This window comes from Eretmochelys imbricata, chromosome 6 (genome assembly GCF_965152235.1).
Source record: "Eretmochelys imbricata isolate rEreImb1 chromosome 6, rEreImb1.hap1, whole genome shotgun sequence".
NCBI classification, from domain to species: Eukaryota; Metazoa; Chordata; order Testudines; family Cheloniidae; genus Eretmochelys; species Eretmochelys imbricata.
In genome coordinates this window covers 34,694,889-34,708,159 of record NC_135577.1, presented here as the reverse complement: position 1 = coordinate 34,708,159, position 13,271 = coordinate 34,694,889, and the positions used below count along the sequence as shown (strand labels likewise).

Below are 13,271 nucleotides of genomic sequence, written 5' to 3'. Positions count from 1 at the left end.
GATTTGGCACATTAGGGTTAGATTTAAAGCCATGCCACCTGAAGGCTAGTGCACAGAGGCACCGCATCAGCAGCAACTCCTGGAGACATTTTACCTGTGGAGACCTAGGCAGCCAGAATGTCTCTGGGAGTGGGAAATGCTGCTCCCTTTAACAGGGTAAAGTATGCACTCTACACAGGACCAGTCCCTTTCTCCAGTTTGTTGGAAGGGATGCAGCACTCCAGGGATGTCTAGCTCTGCTAATGGTGCTGGCATTCCCCTGGCTTGTGCTCAGGCAGGGCAGCACCGAGATTCTGGTCGCTCTTTGTAAAGGGACATCCTTTCCCCATACCTCCTTGTGCGCCTGCACAAGACTGTCCAGAATCTGAGCCTGAGTGTTGACAACAGAATGGCAATTATGGTGATGAGTATGACCCGGCCTTGATACAGCACCTTCCCGCAGCACTTAGCAGGGCTTGCTAACTGGGTGTACATCTGGCTGGACAAATACCATCCTGACTTATTCCCTATACAGTTCCACTGATATGACTGCATAAGAATCGAATCACTTTGCTCATTCTCATATCAGGTACAGATACATTGACATTTTTATATATATATATTATGTAATATAAAATGTTCATTGGAGCTGATTTTTAAACAGGCCTGTGAAATAATGTGACTGATTTATAGTAAATAAAATGTTAAAACATTTGTATGCACTTCTCCATAAAATATCCTCTTTTTGGTCAACTAGATTTTGTTTTTATGGTCATGGAAAGCACATTTAACTAGTCAGATCCTGGGTATTTTATTATTAAAATGTAGTTCATTTTGTAAGGTCCATTTTAACTTTTGGTGGAGAAGTGACTGAATTCCACATGCACAGAACTGAGCAATTACCAATTCAGCATTTAAACTATTTGTTCGAGTTCAGTGAACTTTACCAAAGTACCTGGTTTAACAGTTTCTTCTTCAGGAGATGAATGCACACAAAGAAATTACTTTGCTAACAGAAACTAATCCGTTAATTCTCTTAATGCTTTCTTAACACCTCTTAGCTTACAGACAGATCATATTGCATGTTTAAACTTAAAAATATCGCAAAAACACTAGAGTTAATAAGGCTAATTTGTGATCTTATGTGCTGCACAGATCCTTGATTGACACCATAATAGTGGATGTTGGCTTTCATGTGGGGATCTTTGGGCTCTTTTGTATATTCTGTCAGATTTGAGGCATCATTGTCTTGTTAGGCTTCTACAGAGTGGGAAAGGAAAGGAAAGGGAAAAGGGGAAAGGCATCCCACTGTGGGAAAGGAATCAAAAAGCCAATAGAGCAGAATAATCTAAGCAATGTAGCATCCATTCCTTTGTTACTTAAAGCTTTCTTAATAGAGGAAGAATATTGTAGCCTAAAATTGGGATGTCAAAAATATAATATGCGAAGTAACTGCCTGATTAAAATGTAACTGAATGTTTATGAAAGGTTGACCCCAGCTCCCACTACAAAATTTTTTTCCTCATTTAATAATATTCCTTCAAAGAGAGGATATTTTGAAAATGCATAGGTTAAGGAAACCTTTACCTATTTTTTTTACACAATGAGTCTTGTCTCCGATTTTTTTTTTTTTTTTATTCAGGGCCGGATCCTGCTTCCACTGAAGTTAATGGGAGTTATTTCAGTTGGCGCAGGATTGGGCCCTCAATAAGATTAGCCAGCAAGCCTAAATAAACTGACCAGTGTCCTCTTGAAGTGGTTATATTATGTAAAAAGAAAAAGCAGTCAGTCTTTCTCTGCTGCTTCCTGAATTTTAGCAATACAAGAGGATTCAGTAAGGATCTAGAGTATTCTGCTCTGTACTACTAAGCCATATGAGAGAGTTAATAGTTTAAACCCCAACATTTCTGTAATATGGAAATTTGTGTTTTCTTTTGCAGTCACATTCCAGCCAAAAGTTGTGCTGTTGCAAGGGTTGTGTGTGTATGTGTTTTGTATATATTGTAACATGCTAGAACTCTTTGCAGTGTTACGCTTTTTGCAATGTTACGTATTTCTGTGCAGTGTGACACTCGTGATGGATTAGGCTGGAGGCCCATAGTGATGTGTGGACATTTTGCAAGTCATGCCTAAAGCTCTGTCAATGAGCTTCAGCACTGATATCTAGGATTGCTATTACAACAGGCAGCAGCTGCTTGAGAACTACTTCACCATAACAGGTTTCAGAGCAGCAGCTGTGTTAGTCTGTATCCGCAAAAAGAACAGGCGTACTTGTGGCACCTTAGAGACCAACAAATTTATTTGAGCATAAGCTTTCGTGAGCTACAGCTCACTTCATCGGATGCATTCAGTGGAAAATACAGTGGGGAGATTTATACAGGGGACAGGTTTTATACAGGAGATTTATACAGGTTTTTATGAGGTACACTGAAGAGAAGAAAAAGTCAACTAATGTCACATTACTCTATTCATTTGGATCCAGACTGCACTTGCTTGTACTACATTCTATTCAGCAAGTGAGAGACACAGCACAGAGGTGCAGTTGTATATAAAACATCATGATGACTCTCCAGAGGTGTTGTTAAAATGTACGGGTTGGAATTAGAAAGAATCCAGTAGATATCAGAAAAGGTTAAGATGCTCCCAAAACAGCAAATTCTTTGCTGCCCGTGGGTACGGTATGTGTGACTGCTGGGTCCGCTGATAACCACCAAAGAAAATGTGGCTCTGTGACTCTATGGATCAAGGCCAGTAATTTGAAAAGATGTGAGAAGAAGCATTTGAATTTTGTATGTCTCTGAATAAATGAGGACATTCCGTTGCCTCACAACAGCTCATTTTGCTATTTTATGGGGCGACTAAAGGGGAAATGACAGCCTTAGTGCCTGGTCCTACAAGGTACTGATTATCTCTCAATTCCTATTAAAATATGTGGGAGGAAGAGGAGGAGTTATTATTACTAATAAATATTTATATTATGGTAGCACCCAAAGGCCTCAATGAAGGTTGGGGTCTCATTGTACTGGGTGCTGTACAAACACAGAGATGGAAGATCCCTGCCCCGGAGACCTTAAGACACAAACAGACAATGGATTAGGAGCAGGGAAATCACCTTGCAGGCCATTTGCTTAGCCTTTAGCAGTATCAGGTTCTTTTTATTTCTTGTATATCAGCTGATACTTTTTTCCTTTTGTTCAGTTACAGGAAATTCTTTCAAGAGGTACAAGTTGTCTGCTGTTTACTTACAGTTGGGCTAATGTTTGTATTTGAACTGTTACCTGCATCTGAAGACACTGAGGATACTGATGATCTGTGATATTTGTACTGTTTTGCAGATGGCATGAGCTGCATGAATAAAGACCATGGCTGTGCCCATATCTGCAGAGAAGCACCGAAAGGAGGAGTGGCATGTGAATGCAGACCTGGATTTGAACTGGCCAGGAACCAGAGGGACTGCATTTGTATGCAACAAATTCATACTGATCCTTAAAGGGAACAAATAGAATTCTATTATTTCCGCAGTTAATCACTAATTTTGGCAGTTGTATCTATGGATGTGCTAGGATGATACAATATTTAGACTGTATGTTTTTGATGAAGTGAAATATCATATTAAAACAGTGGGTTTTCAGAATGTCATTGTGCAAATCCATCAATTAGTACTGAAAGCTCTAGTTGGGGAGTCATGTTAACATTCACACTTGAGAAGGGTAAATTCAGCCCTGTGCAGTGATCTGAAATTTGAGGCTCCACTGTATGTTTTCTTTCCAGTGACATGCAATCATGGGAATGGTGGGTGTCAGCATACATGTGAGGATGCCGATGATGGGCCCATTTGTGGATGTCACCCAAAGTACGCAGTGCACTCAGATGGGAAAACCTGCCTTGGTCAGTAAGCAGTGGATGAATTCTTTTCTGTTGATGACTCACATGTAAATGAGTTTCAAAATGTTACCATTTCTGCAGAGTAATATGTTCCAGTTATATTGCTGAAAAATTGCATAGAGGCCAAAACGACAAGATCTTTGAAAGCATAGGCCAGATCTATGGGTCTGGCCAACCCGTGCTTGACACAAGACTTGGGTGTGAAGGAAAAGTGGTTCTAGGTCACATTTCTGCTCCCCCCGACTCTGAATTTGGATCCAGTTTGGCCCCTGGCATAACTTAGAGAAACTTTAGGGCTGCTCTAAGTGATGCCTGCAGGAAATCCCTTGCGGAGCATTCTGCTATCTGGGGAGCACTTGAGCACTAGGAAAGGCCAGAAGAAGGTGGTGTAGAGCTGATTGTGCTGGCTTTACATCCCATGGAGGTTACCCTATGTTAATGGACTCTCTACCTTACAGGCTGCTTTCTGATTGCATGAGAAGCACAGAAGAACTGGCCCAGAATGTTAAAGAAAAAAAGAACTTCTGTTTTTAAGTATATTTTGTTCTGGTACCTGTGAAGCATCACACATGCTATTAATCAGGGGACAATTCCTTTCCATTTTCTTAAGTTTTCATAGATTCGTAGAGTCCAAAAGGGACCTCTAGGATCATCTAATTGGACTTCCTGTATAAACCAAGAACTTCACCAAGCAATTCCTGCATCAAACCTATAACATCCGATTGAACTAAAGCATATCTGTTAGAAAGCCATCCATTCTTATGTAAAGAAATGCTTTGGTGGATGAACACAAATGCTTTGATGACCGGTCTCTGACCATTGATTAAAAACAAAAACCCAGCCACAGTTAGTCATCTCTTTCATTAGCCAGTGGCTGATCAGGATGGCAGGACACTGGTATGTAGCATCTGATCTCTGATTAACCCTTTTGTTGTTCTGTTCACGACAGCTACTATGTTTTAAGATTTCTGAGGTGAACACATGGGTCTTTGAAAAGCAAATGAAAACAAAACAAGAAAAAGAGCTATGAGGTTTTTAATTGGGGAGTTTTAATAGGTTTTTTTTGTTTTTAAGTGTTTATTTCTGACTGTTTCTGCTTATGATATATGATTCAACTAATTGTAGAGCTTAGCTTTGTTTTAGAATTGGATTTCAAAAGGAATGTCGTACAAGATAGTTGGCCACTGCATTAGGTACCAACCGTCGCACTACCACTCACTGATTTTTTACCCCCCATGTACTTGCATTACAGAAAGAGAGGAGGCTGTAGCTGAGATCTCTGAGAGCAATGCCACAGCGGGAGCTGATGTGGATAAGCGAGTAAAGCGGCGGCTGATCATGGGTAAAAGTGCCCATCTTGTTTTGCTGTAGGGTTTCTTAACTAGTCTTACATGGTGAACCCTTACTGTATTGGGTAGCTGTCATTGAACATAGCTATTGTGACTATGGGCTGAAGTCTGCCCTTGGAGAGACATGCACTACCCATTGAACTCAATGGATGCTCGCTCACCTGTAAGGAAAGGCTATGTCCCTATAGTATATAAGTAACCATGTATAGTATTCGAGATGTATAGCAGTATGAGCTGAACCAGAGCCAAGAAACCTGCTCTCTACCTATGCTGTCACTACTGAGTTCCCCAGTCTATGACTATTCTGCTATTCAGAGCTTGAATATAAAACTCACCAAACTCCTAGTCAGATGATTTCTTTTAGAGTCAGATTAAATGCAAAACCTTTAAACTCTTTGGTACTGGCCACTTTGATTGGCACAGCGGGATTTAAGGGACTGGCCCAAAGTCCCACTGAAACTTTGGAAACTGACCCTGGGTTTCGTGAGTCCTAGTCCAGTGCTTCAACGAGACTATCCTTCCTACCTCTGAGACATGCACTGTGAACACCCAACTCCTGGTGGAAAGCAGGGTTCTAGTCTCTTTAGATGTTTCCCAGAATGTTAACCACTTTCATATAATTCTTCTTCTTCTCTACTCGGGGTCCCTGACCTTACAGCTCTAGCTAAGTTAGGGACCCAGTCACCATAGAGATAAATTGTAGTGTGGACGGGACCTAGCTCTATCTTTGTATATGGGCTAAAGTTTGCGACTGTCCAAGGTTTTAATTCAGCAATGGGAGCATGGTTAGATTCCATCTATATTACAGTCTTTAACCATGTTGTAAGTAGGTCAATGGTCCTCCAGTATTTTAACTGGTTCCCTGAGGTAGATAGTTACAGCAGTATAAATCTGGTGTATGGAAGACGAGAATCAGGCGCAGTATCCTCTAAACTTGTTTTGTCCCTTTAACAATAAGATTCACTATTTTTCCCCGTGTGTGTCTCTTTGTACTGAAGGGTTAAATGGACTGTAAGGACAGGTTTGTTTGGAGTTGGAGTTCACCCCGATTTTGTAGCTGATAGGGAGTTGGGGGGGGCAGCAAATTCCCACAGTACAACAAGAAATTTCCAGTGCTTCACTTTTTTTCCTCTCCTAGGGAAGTGCCACACATCATCCCTGTCCTGAAATGTTTCAGTACGAACTAAATTTAGTTGTAGTCTGTTTAATGCAAAGGTGTATCCAGGGGACTATGGAACAAGTCCCTGTGATCTCAGTGCGGTTCCGAGTGAACAGATATTTGGGTCACAAAAGCATCTCCACAGCTGGCACTGATCATTTACTATTCCTGCTGGCAGTCTCCTCAAAGTAGTAGAGGCAGAGGTGAAAGCTTTCAAAAATCGGAGACTAAAGTTAGGCTCCGAAATCCATATTTAGGCACCTAAATAAGCAGCCTGATTTTTAAAAGTATTGCGCTCCCAACAGTCCGGTTAAGATCAGTGGGAGATGAGAGAAGTTCATTCCCCACACCCATGCTGTGGAGCTGGCTAGCAGTGGAGAAGGGCGATCTCCTCTGTTCTGTGCTAAGGAGCTTATTATTATTATTTATATTACCGGAACACCTAGGAGCGAACCCCATTGTGATGTGTGTGTTACAAATCCAGAACAAAAAGATGTTCCCTGCCCCAAAGAAATTACAATGTAAGTGTCAGACAAGAGGCAACAGATAGCTAGAGACAAATCAATGGTGGAATACAAGGAAACAATGAGATAAGATGGTAAGTATGATTAGCAATGGTCTGAGCACAACTGTTGTCATGTGGGGTATTTTTTGTTTTTGTCTGTCGGCATCACGGCAAAGGAGAGTTTTGAGGAGGGTTTTGAAGGTTGATGATGAGGTAGCTTTGTAGATGTTTATGGGGAGTTCCTCCCAACTGTCCAGGGCAGCATGGGAGAAAGCACAAAGGTGCTTGTCTGAAAATTCAAGTGGGCGATGGAGATAGGAGTCAACTTTTCGATGCCGAATGAGAGATGAGGGGTAGGGTGGGGACAGGCTGTGACGGGCCTTGAAAGTGAAGACAAACAGTTTATGTTTGATAGAATAGAGATGGGGGAGCCAATGGAAGAATGCAGACAAGGGGGATGACATGGGAAAAGCAATGAGCTAGGAAGATTCTTTGCAGCAGCATTTTGAATGGATGCAAGCAGGGCAAGATTGCATTTGTCAGGGCCAGAGGGAAGGATGTTGCAGTAATTGAGACATGAGATAATGAGAGCTTGGATGAGAATTTTAGCTATGTGAATGGATAGGAAAGACCATATCTTAGAGATGTTCTGCAGGAAGAAATGGCAGGATTAGACATAGCCTGATGTCTTTGACCGGGAGTAGGTGGTTGTGCCTAGTGGTCGGAGTAGATCTAATGATCAGAGCACAAGTCACTCCTAGTGGTTATAACAGGAGTCAGTAGCCAGAAATTGGAGCCCAGGGTGAGAGCTGGACCCAGGAGTCGGAGCCCAGATGCCAGAACCAGGTGCCAGAGCAAAAAGGCAAATCCAAAGTCAGAGGTTAGGAATCAGAGCCAAGGATCAGAACTGAGTTACCTGGAAGGAGGCAAGGCTGCCCAGGAACTGGATCTGCTACAAGCCCTGCTTCCAGACCGACTGCTGCAAACTTTGATTCCTGACAATACTCCCTCCTTGAAGGTGCCTCACAGGGGACTTGGGGCCTGGTTTCTCAGGGTACTTCCAATGGAACTCTCATAATAGGTCCAGGGCATAGATGTTCTTTGTTGCTTCCCAAGACTGCTTGTCCGGAGCGTACCCTTCCCAGTCCACCAAGTACTGGAGCTTTCCCCTCACTTACTGAGAGTTGAGGATCCAGTGGACCAAGTACTTTCCTGTCTGTGGACTTTTGTGGGTGGTGGATTGAAGTGGTTTGGGTATGGGTTCTTGATATAGGGCTTTAAAAGTGAGATCTGAAAGACAGGACGGATCTTTAAGGACTTGGGCATCTATAATCCGAAGGCCACTGGCTTCACCCATTTTATAATCTTGAAGGGGCTCAGGTATTGGTAGTCTAGTTTGGTGGATGGGTGGCTTGATTTAAGTTTCTGGTCAAGAGCCACACTTTGTCCCCTGTAGCCAGATTGGGGTCAGCCTGATAGTCTTCGTCTGCATGGTGTTTATGGGGTTCTTTGGCAGACTGCAGGTGTTCTTCAGCTCCCAGATGCCAGAGCCAACAGTCAGAGCTGAACTCAGGGGTCAGGAATTAGATCCAAGAGTCATAACTTGGTTACCTGGATGAGGTGAGGCAGGAACAGGGCTGGGAACCAGCAGGCACAGGAGCTATTGCAACCATGGAGCAGCCACTGATCTGCTGCTGGTCTTAAAAGTCAATCGATTGATTCTTCCAATCAGTTGGGCCAGCTGTGATCATTTTGTTGGGAGACTGGCTCTGCTGCAGGCCCTGATTGCTGTCACCTAGATTTGTGGAAGTAAAGCAGGGTCAAAGATGATGCCCAGGTTACTGGCCAGACTGACAGGTAGGATGGTGATGTTCTCTACAGGGATTGAGAAAGAAGGCGGCGGAGAGAGTTTTAGGGAGCAGGATTAGGAATTCTTTATCAGCCGTGTTGATTTGAGCTGATGGTATCCATGAGGAGATATTGGAGAAACAGGCCAAGATTTTAATTTGGGCAGAAGGAGACTGGTCTGGAGCAGAGAGAGAGCATAGAGATGGTAGCTTAATTTGTGTTTATGGATGTAATTTCCCAAAGATAAGGTATACAGGGAGAAGAGAAGGACAGACCCTTGAGGAAGCCTCACAGCATAGAATCGTAGAATCATAGAATCATAGAATATCAGGGTTGGAAGGGACCCCTGAAGGTCATCTAGTCCAACCCCCTGCTCGAAGCAGGACCAATTCCCAGTTAAATCATCCCAGCCAGGGCTTTGTCAAGCCTGACCTTAAAAACTTCCAGGGAAGGAGATTCCACCACCTCCCTAGGCAACGCATTCCAGTGTTTCACCACCCTCTTAGTGAAAAAGTTTTTCCTAATATCCAAAGTTGGAGGTGGCTTGGGGAGGGATGATGGTTGCCTATCTCCAGCCAGACATCTTGCTAAAACTGGTACATGCATAAATTAGGCAGACAGGCAAAGATACAAGGAATGTAGATATTTTCTTCCTTCTCTAAATATACAATATAGCTGAATAGAAATGGAGTGGGCCACTGCTAGCACCACATGCTACTTTATTTCCCTTACAACATTTCTGTACAAATGTTAGCTTTATTTTTTCTGTGTTAGAAACATGCGCTGTAAATAATGGTGGATGCGACCGCACTTGCAAAGACACCTCGACTGGAGTTCACTGCAGCTGTCCCATCGGATTTACACTCCAGTTTGATGGGAAGACATGTAAAGGTAGATTTTGCAGTTTTGGAAACATACCTGTATAAACACCTAGCAGCAAGTGCACTAATCTCAAAGGGAAACTAGTTGAAACATTCCTGAGAAAAAGCCAATGTGTATCTACCTGGGCATTGGAGAGCACGAGGGAAACACGGAAGGCAGGGAGAGTTGCACAGTCCCCTTGCACATGGTCCCTGTTGCACCAGACCTAGATATGGAGCATGTGAGTGCAAAGTATCTCTGCTTTGCCTTTGACACCCTTCCGATCTCCAGTATGGCCTCTTTTTCTAATCAGGAGGTAGCAATGCACTGATGGTACAATGGAGGTAAATGTAGCCTCTAGTCCACCAGCCAAGGCATGCATCCAGGCTATTGCAGGCGTATATCTCCATGGAGGATCAGACTGTCAGCCTGATATTATAACAAGCATTTGAAAGGTTTAAATATGAAGATAGGTGTGGAATTATTTATGTTGGGGCAAGCAGATATAACAAGAAATAAAGTGTTGAAAACGAGCAAAGGAGAATGTAAGTCACATGTTAGAATAAAATTCCCAAGAGTGAGGTCTTTTAGACTCATGCCAAGCAAAGTGATGGAGTCCGTTTTGCTTGACTCATTTAGAATTAGACAAAGAACTCAACAATCTGACACGGGCGTGGGCAGGGTAAGGTGACCCAATAGGTCTCTTCTGTCTGTAACTGAAGCACTTTGGGGAGGAGGAAGAGAGAGAATTTTTAAAAAGTTAAGACCTTTAAAGAGAAAAGCTTAGTTTAAGGCTCTAAGGGCTTTCCAGAAGGATGAATGACTTTATCTTCTCTAATCATATGAGATAAGAAAGAGCCCTTCTGTATGTGTGTGCTCAAGTGAATGTGAATTTGATAGCAATATATTAGATTAAAGGAAATAATACAGAAATGGGCCTGAACTGCAAAGATCATTTCTGAATCTGAATTTTCCTGAAGTTCAAGGTGATTTAGTTATTGAATCTTGTTCAGGACTCTCCCTTCAGAGAACATGAACTTTCCAGTCACGTCCAGCTTTTTCATGCATAGAACATGTATATGTCTTTGGGATCTACCAACGAAAGGACACCAAAGATGTTCCTTTTCTTTGCTAATCACTTTTCTATTACAGATATTGATGAATGCCAGGCCAGCAATGGAGGCTGTGATCATTTTTGTAAAAACACTGTTGGCAGTTTTGATTGCAGCTGCAAAAAAGGATTTAAATTATTGACCGATGAGAAGTCTTGTCAAGGTATGTGCATGGGGAGGCAAAAAAAAGTAAAATAAATAAGACTGGCTTGGATACCTACTGAAGTAATGAGGTGCTGGTAGACTCCCGAGTGATTGTCATGCTTTGGATTTCTTCTTTCTAAAGTTGCTGTTAAAAATCAAAGCCTTTGCCATGATATCAGAGTGGGAGATTTGTTTGAAAGGTTGTTCACTGTATGCTGAATGGTTATCTGAAAATAATAGAGATTGGCAGAAAATGGAACTATCAAGAAAGAAACTTCACTCCAGTGTGGGTATTTCTAATCTTTTTTTAGGTCAGACTTAACAGGACAAATATTTATGCAAAGCAAACTTGCCGGAGAAATGTAGGATTTCCAAGATTTCTGATGGAAGTTGTTTATGAATGTATATTTTAAGGATTTATATCTCCTTTTGTCTATGTTTTTTCTGTCACTTCTAGAACATTGTAAACTTGATGTAGCTTGATTTGGGCCTGATGCCTTAAAGAGCAAATTTGGGGTAAGACTCCAATTTTGTTTCCATCTATGTCAATGGGAGTTTTGCCACGGACTTCTATGGGAACAGAATAAGCCTCATCATGTTTAATAATTTTTATAGCAACATAGAGTATTTTTGATGATAATATAATAAACATTTAGGGCCTCTGATCCTGCTGCCCATGGAATCCATGGGAACTTTGCCATTGACTTCAGTGAGAGCAGAACTGGGCCTTTACACTGAATTTGCTTTTTTAGGTAAGATGTACAATATACAAAATGATTAAAATGCCCAGGAAAAATTCAGCTGGATGAAGCAGACATTCTAGCCAGCATTAAAGACAAAGGCTTAAGGCATACAAAGCTTAAGCCCAAGATGTGCAGTGTAATGCATCTATGGCCTACTGATAAATGTATCCAGTGGTGTTCCACAAAGAGAAGAATAGATCCACGTGATGGTCCCTTCAGAGCTGCACTGAGGCACACTGCTTGGGCTGGGTGGAGGAAGCTTCTGCAGAAGCCCATGCTCTGTATAGCAAAGGAGAGCATTTGGGTTTCTAGGGGTACCAGTCTGATGCCTTTCACCTGCGCGAATTCCCAACACTTCCTGTCCTTTATTGCCTTTGGGAGAGGTATTTCAGTTGCTAGGTGAGGGGCCGAACACAGATCTAAAACAAGCACTGCACATGCACAGTTGAGGTAAATATTTGGCCTCCCAGTTTTGTCAAAGGCAGAAGGAAACAGAAAGTTACTTTGAAAATATTTTTCCTGCTGACTCTGTGTTGCCTTTCCTTGCAGAAGCATTTTTTTTTTCCGCCGACAATCTTCTGCAGTGAAGAGAACTTTGCAGATATTTATTTTAAACATTACTATTAAAAATATAACCTCGTTTACTCACTTGCCAAGAAATGTCTTACTTGGCAAACTAACTGCTCGCTTAAAAGTTGTTACTTCAATATGTTACAGACTAATGGCTTTAAAAGAATTCGCTTATGTCATATAAAGCTGTGTGTCTCTACATCCAACTTTGCTAGCTTATAAATGCTTCCTTGACAAGCCAAGAGACACTAACGTATCCTTTTAAAAATTACAGACATTGATGAATGCTCTTTTGAAAGGACATGTGACCATACGTGCATCAATCATCCAGGCTCTTTTGAGTGTAGTTGTAACAAAGGATACACTCTCTATGGCTTCACGCATTGTGGAGGTGAGTATACAAAGATACTCTTGTATATGTTTGTCAGAGTGCAGGAGCAACGCGGAGGTGAGTATAAAAAGATACTAGTGTATATGTTTGTCAGAGTGAAGGAGCAACGCTCATTAACGTCAATGGGATCCATATGTCTAAAACCCTGTACAGCAAATTTATCCTTTGTCTTTTCCAGGCAGTTTTTCAAAAGGGGAGCCCATCCAAAAATGAAACACAATCCTTGACTATGTCTTTTTGCTTAAATGATTTCCCTCCCACCCCCAACCATCTATGTATTGGAAAGCAACAGGGACCATTAGAACAAACAGATGCATTCCACACGTAGATTCTAGGCCATGATCCAACAGTGTTTCCACATGAAAAATTCCCATTGATTTCATGTGGAGTTCTGTACGCTAATTGAAAACTTGTAAGAAAAGGCTTCAAATGAATTATGATGTTAAGTATTTTGCAGGCTTCCTTTAGAATAAATACACATTACCAACAAGCCTAACGGCCAGATCCTCATCTGGTCTAAGATGGCGTAGCTCCACTATAGTCATGGAGTTACACTGGTTTATACCAGCTAAGAATTTGGCCCTAAATTGTTTACTTCTGATTCCAAAGAAACCCTAAGTGAAAGAGACCAATATGTTGACATGGACCTTGATCTGACATCTGAAGCAAGGAAACTTGCAGAACATTCATATGAAGCAGCCTGAGTTATTTGACACTAAATGAAA

General features: G+C 41.8%; 1 protein-coding gene across 1 annotated transcript in view; it reads left to right on the top strand.

Moving 5' to 3' along the window:
* SCUBE2 (signal peptide, CUB domain and EGF like domain containing 2) overlaps window positions 1–13,271 on the top strand; it is a 63,493-nt gene that overhangs the window by 16,747 nt on the left and 33,475 nt on the right. The window contains 6 exon segments of the mRNA XM_077820092.1: window positions 3,315–3,440; window positions 3,751–3,867; window positions 5,117–5,206; window positions 9,500–9,616; window positions 10,739–10,861; window positions 12,430–12,546. Of these exon segments, the coding sequence (XP_077676218.1) occupies window positions 3,315–3,440; window positions 3,751–3,867; window positions 5,117–5,206; window positions 9,500–9,616; window positions 10,739–10,861; window positions 12,430–12,546 (690 nt within the window).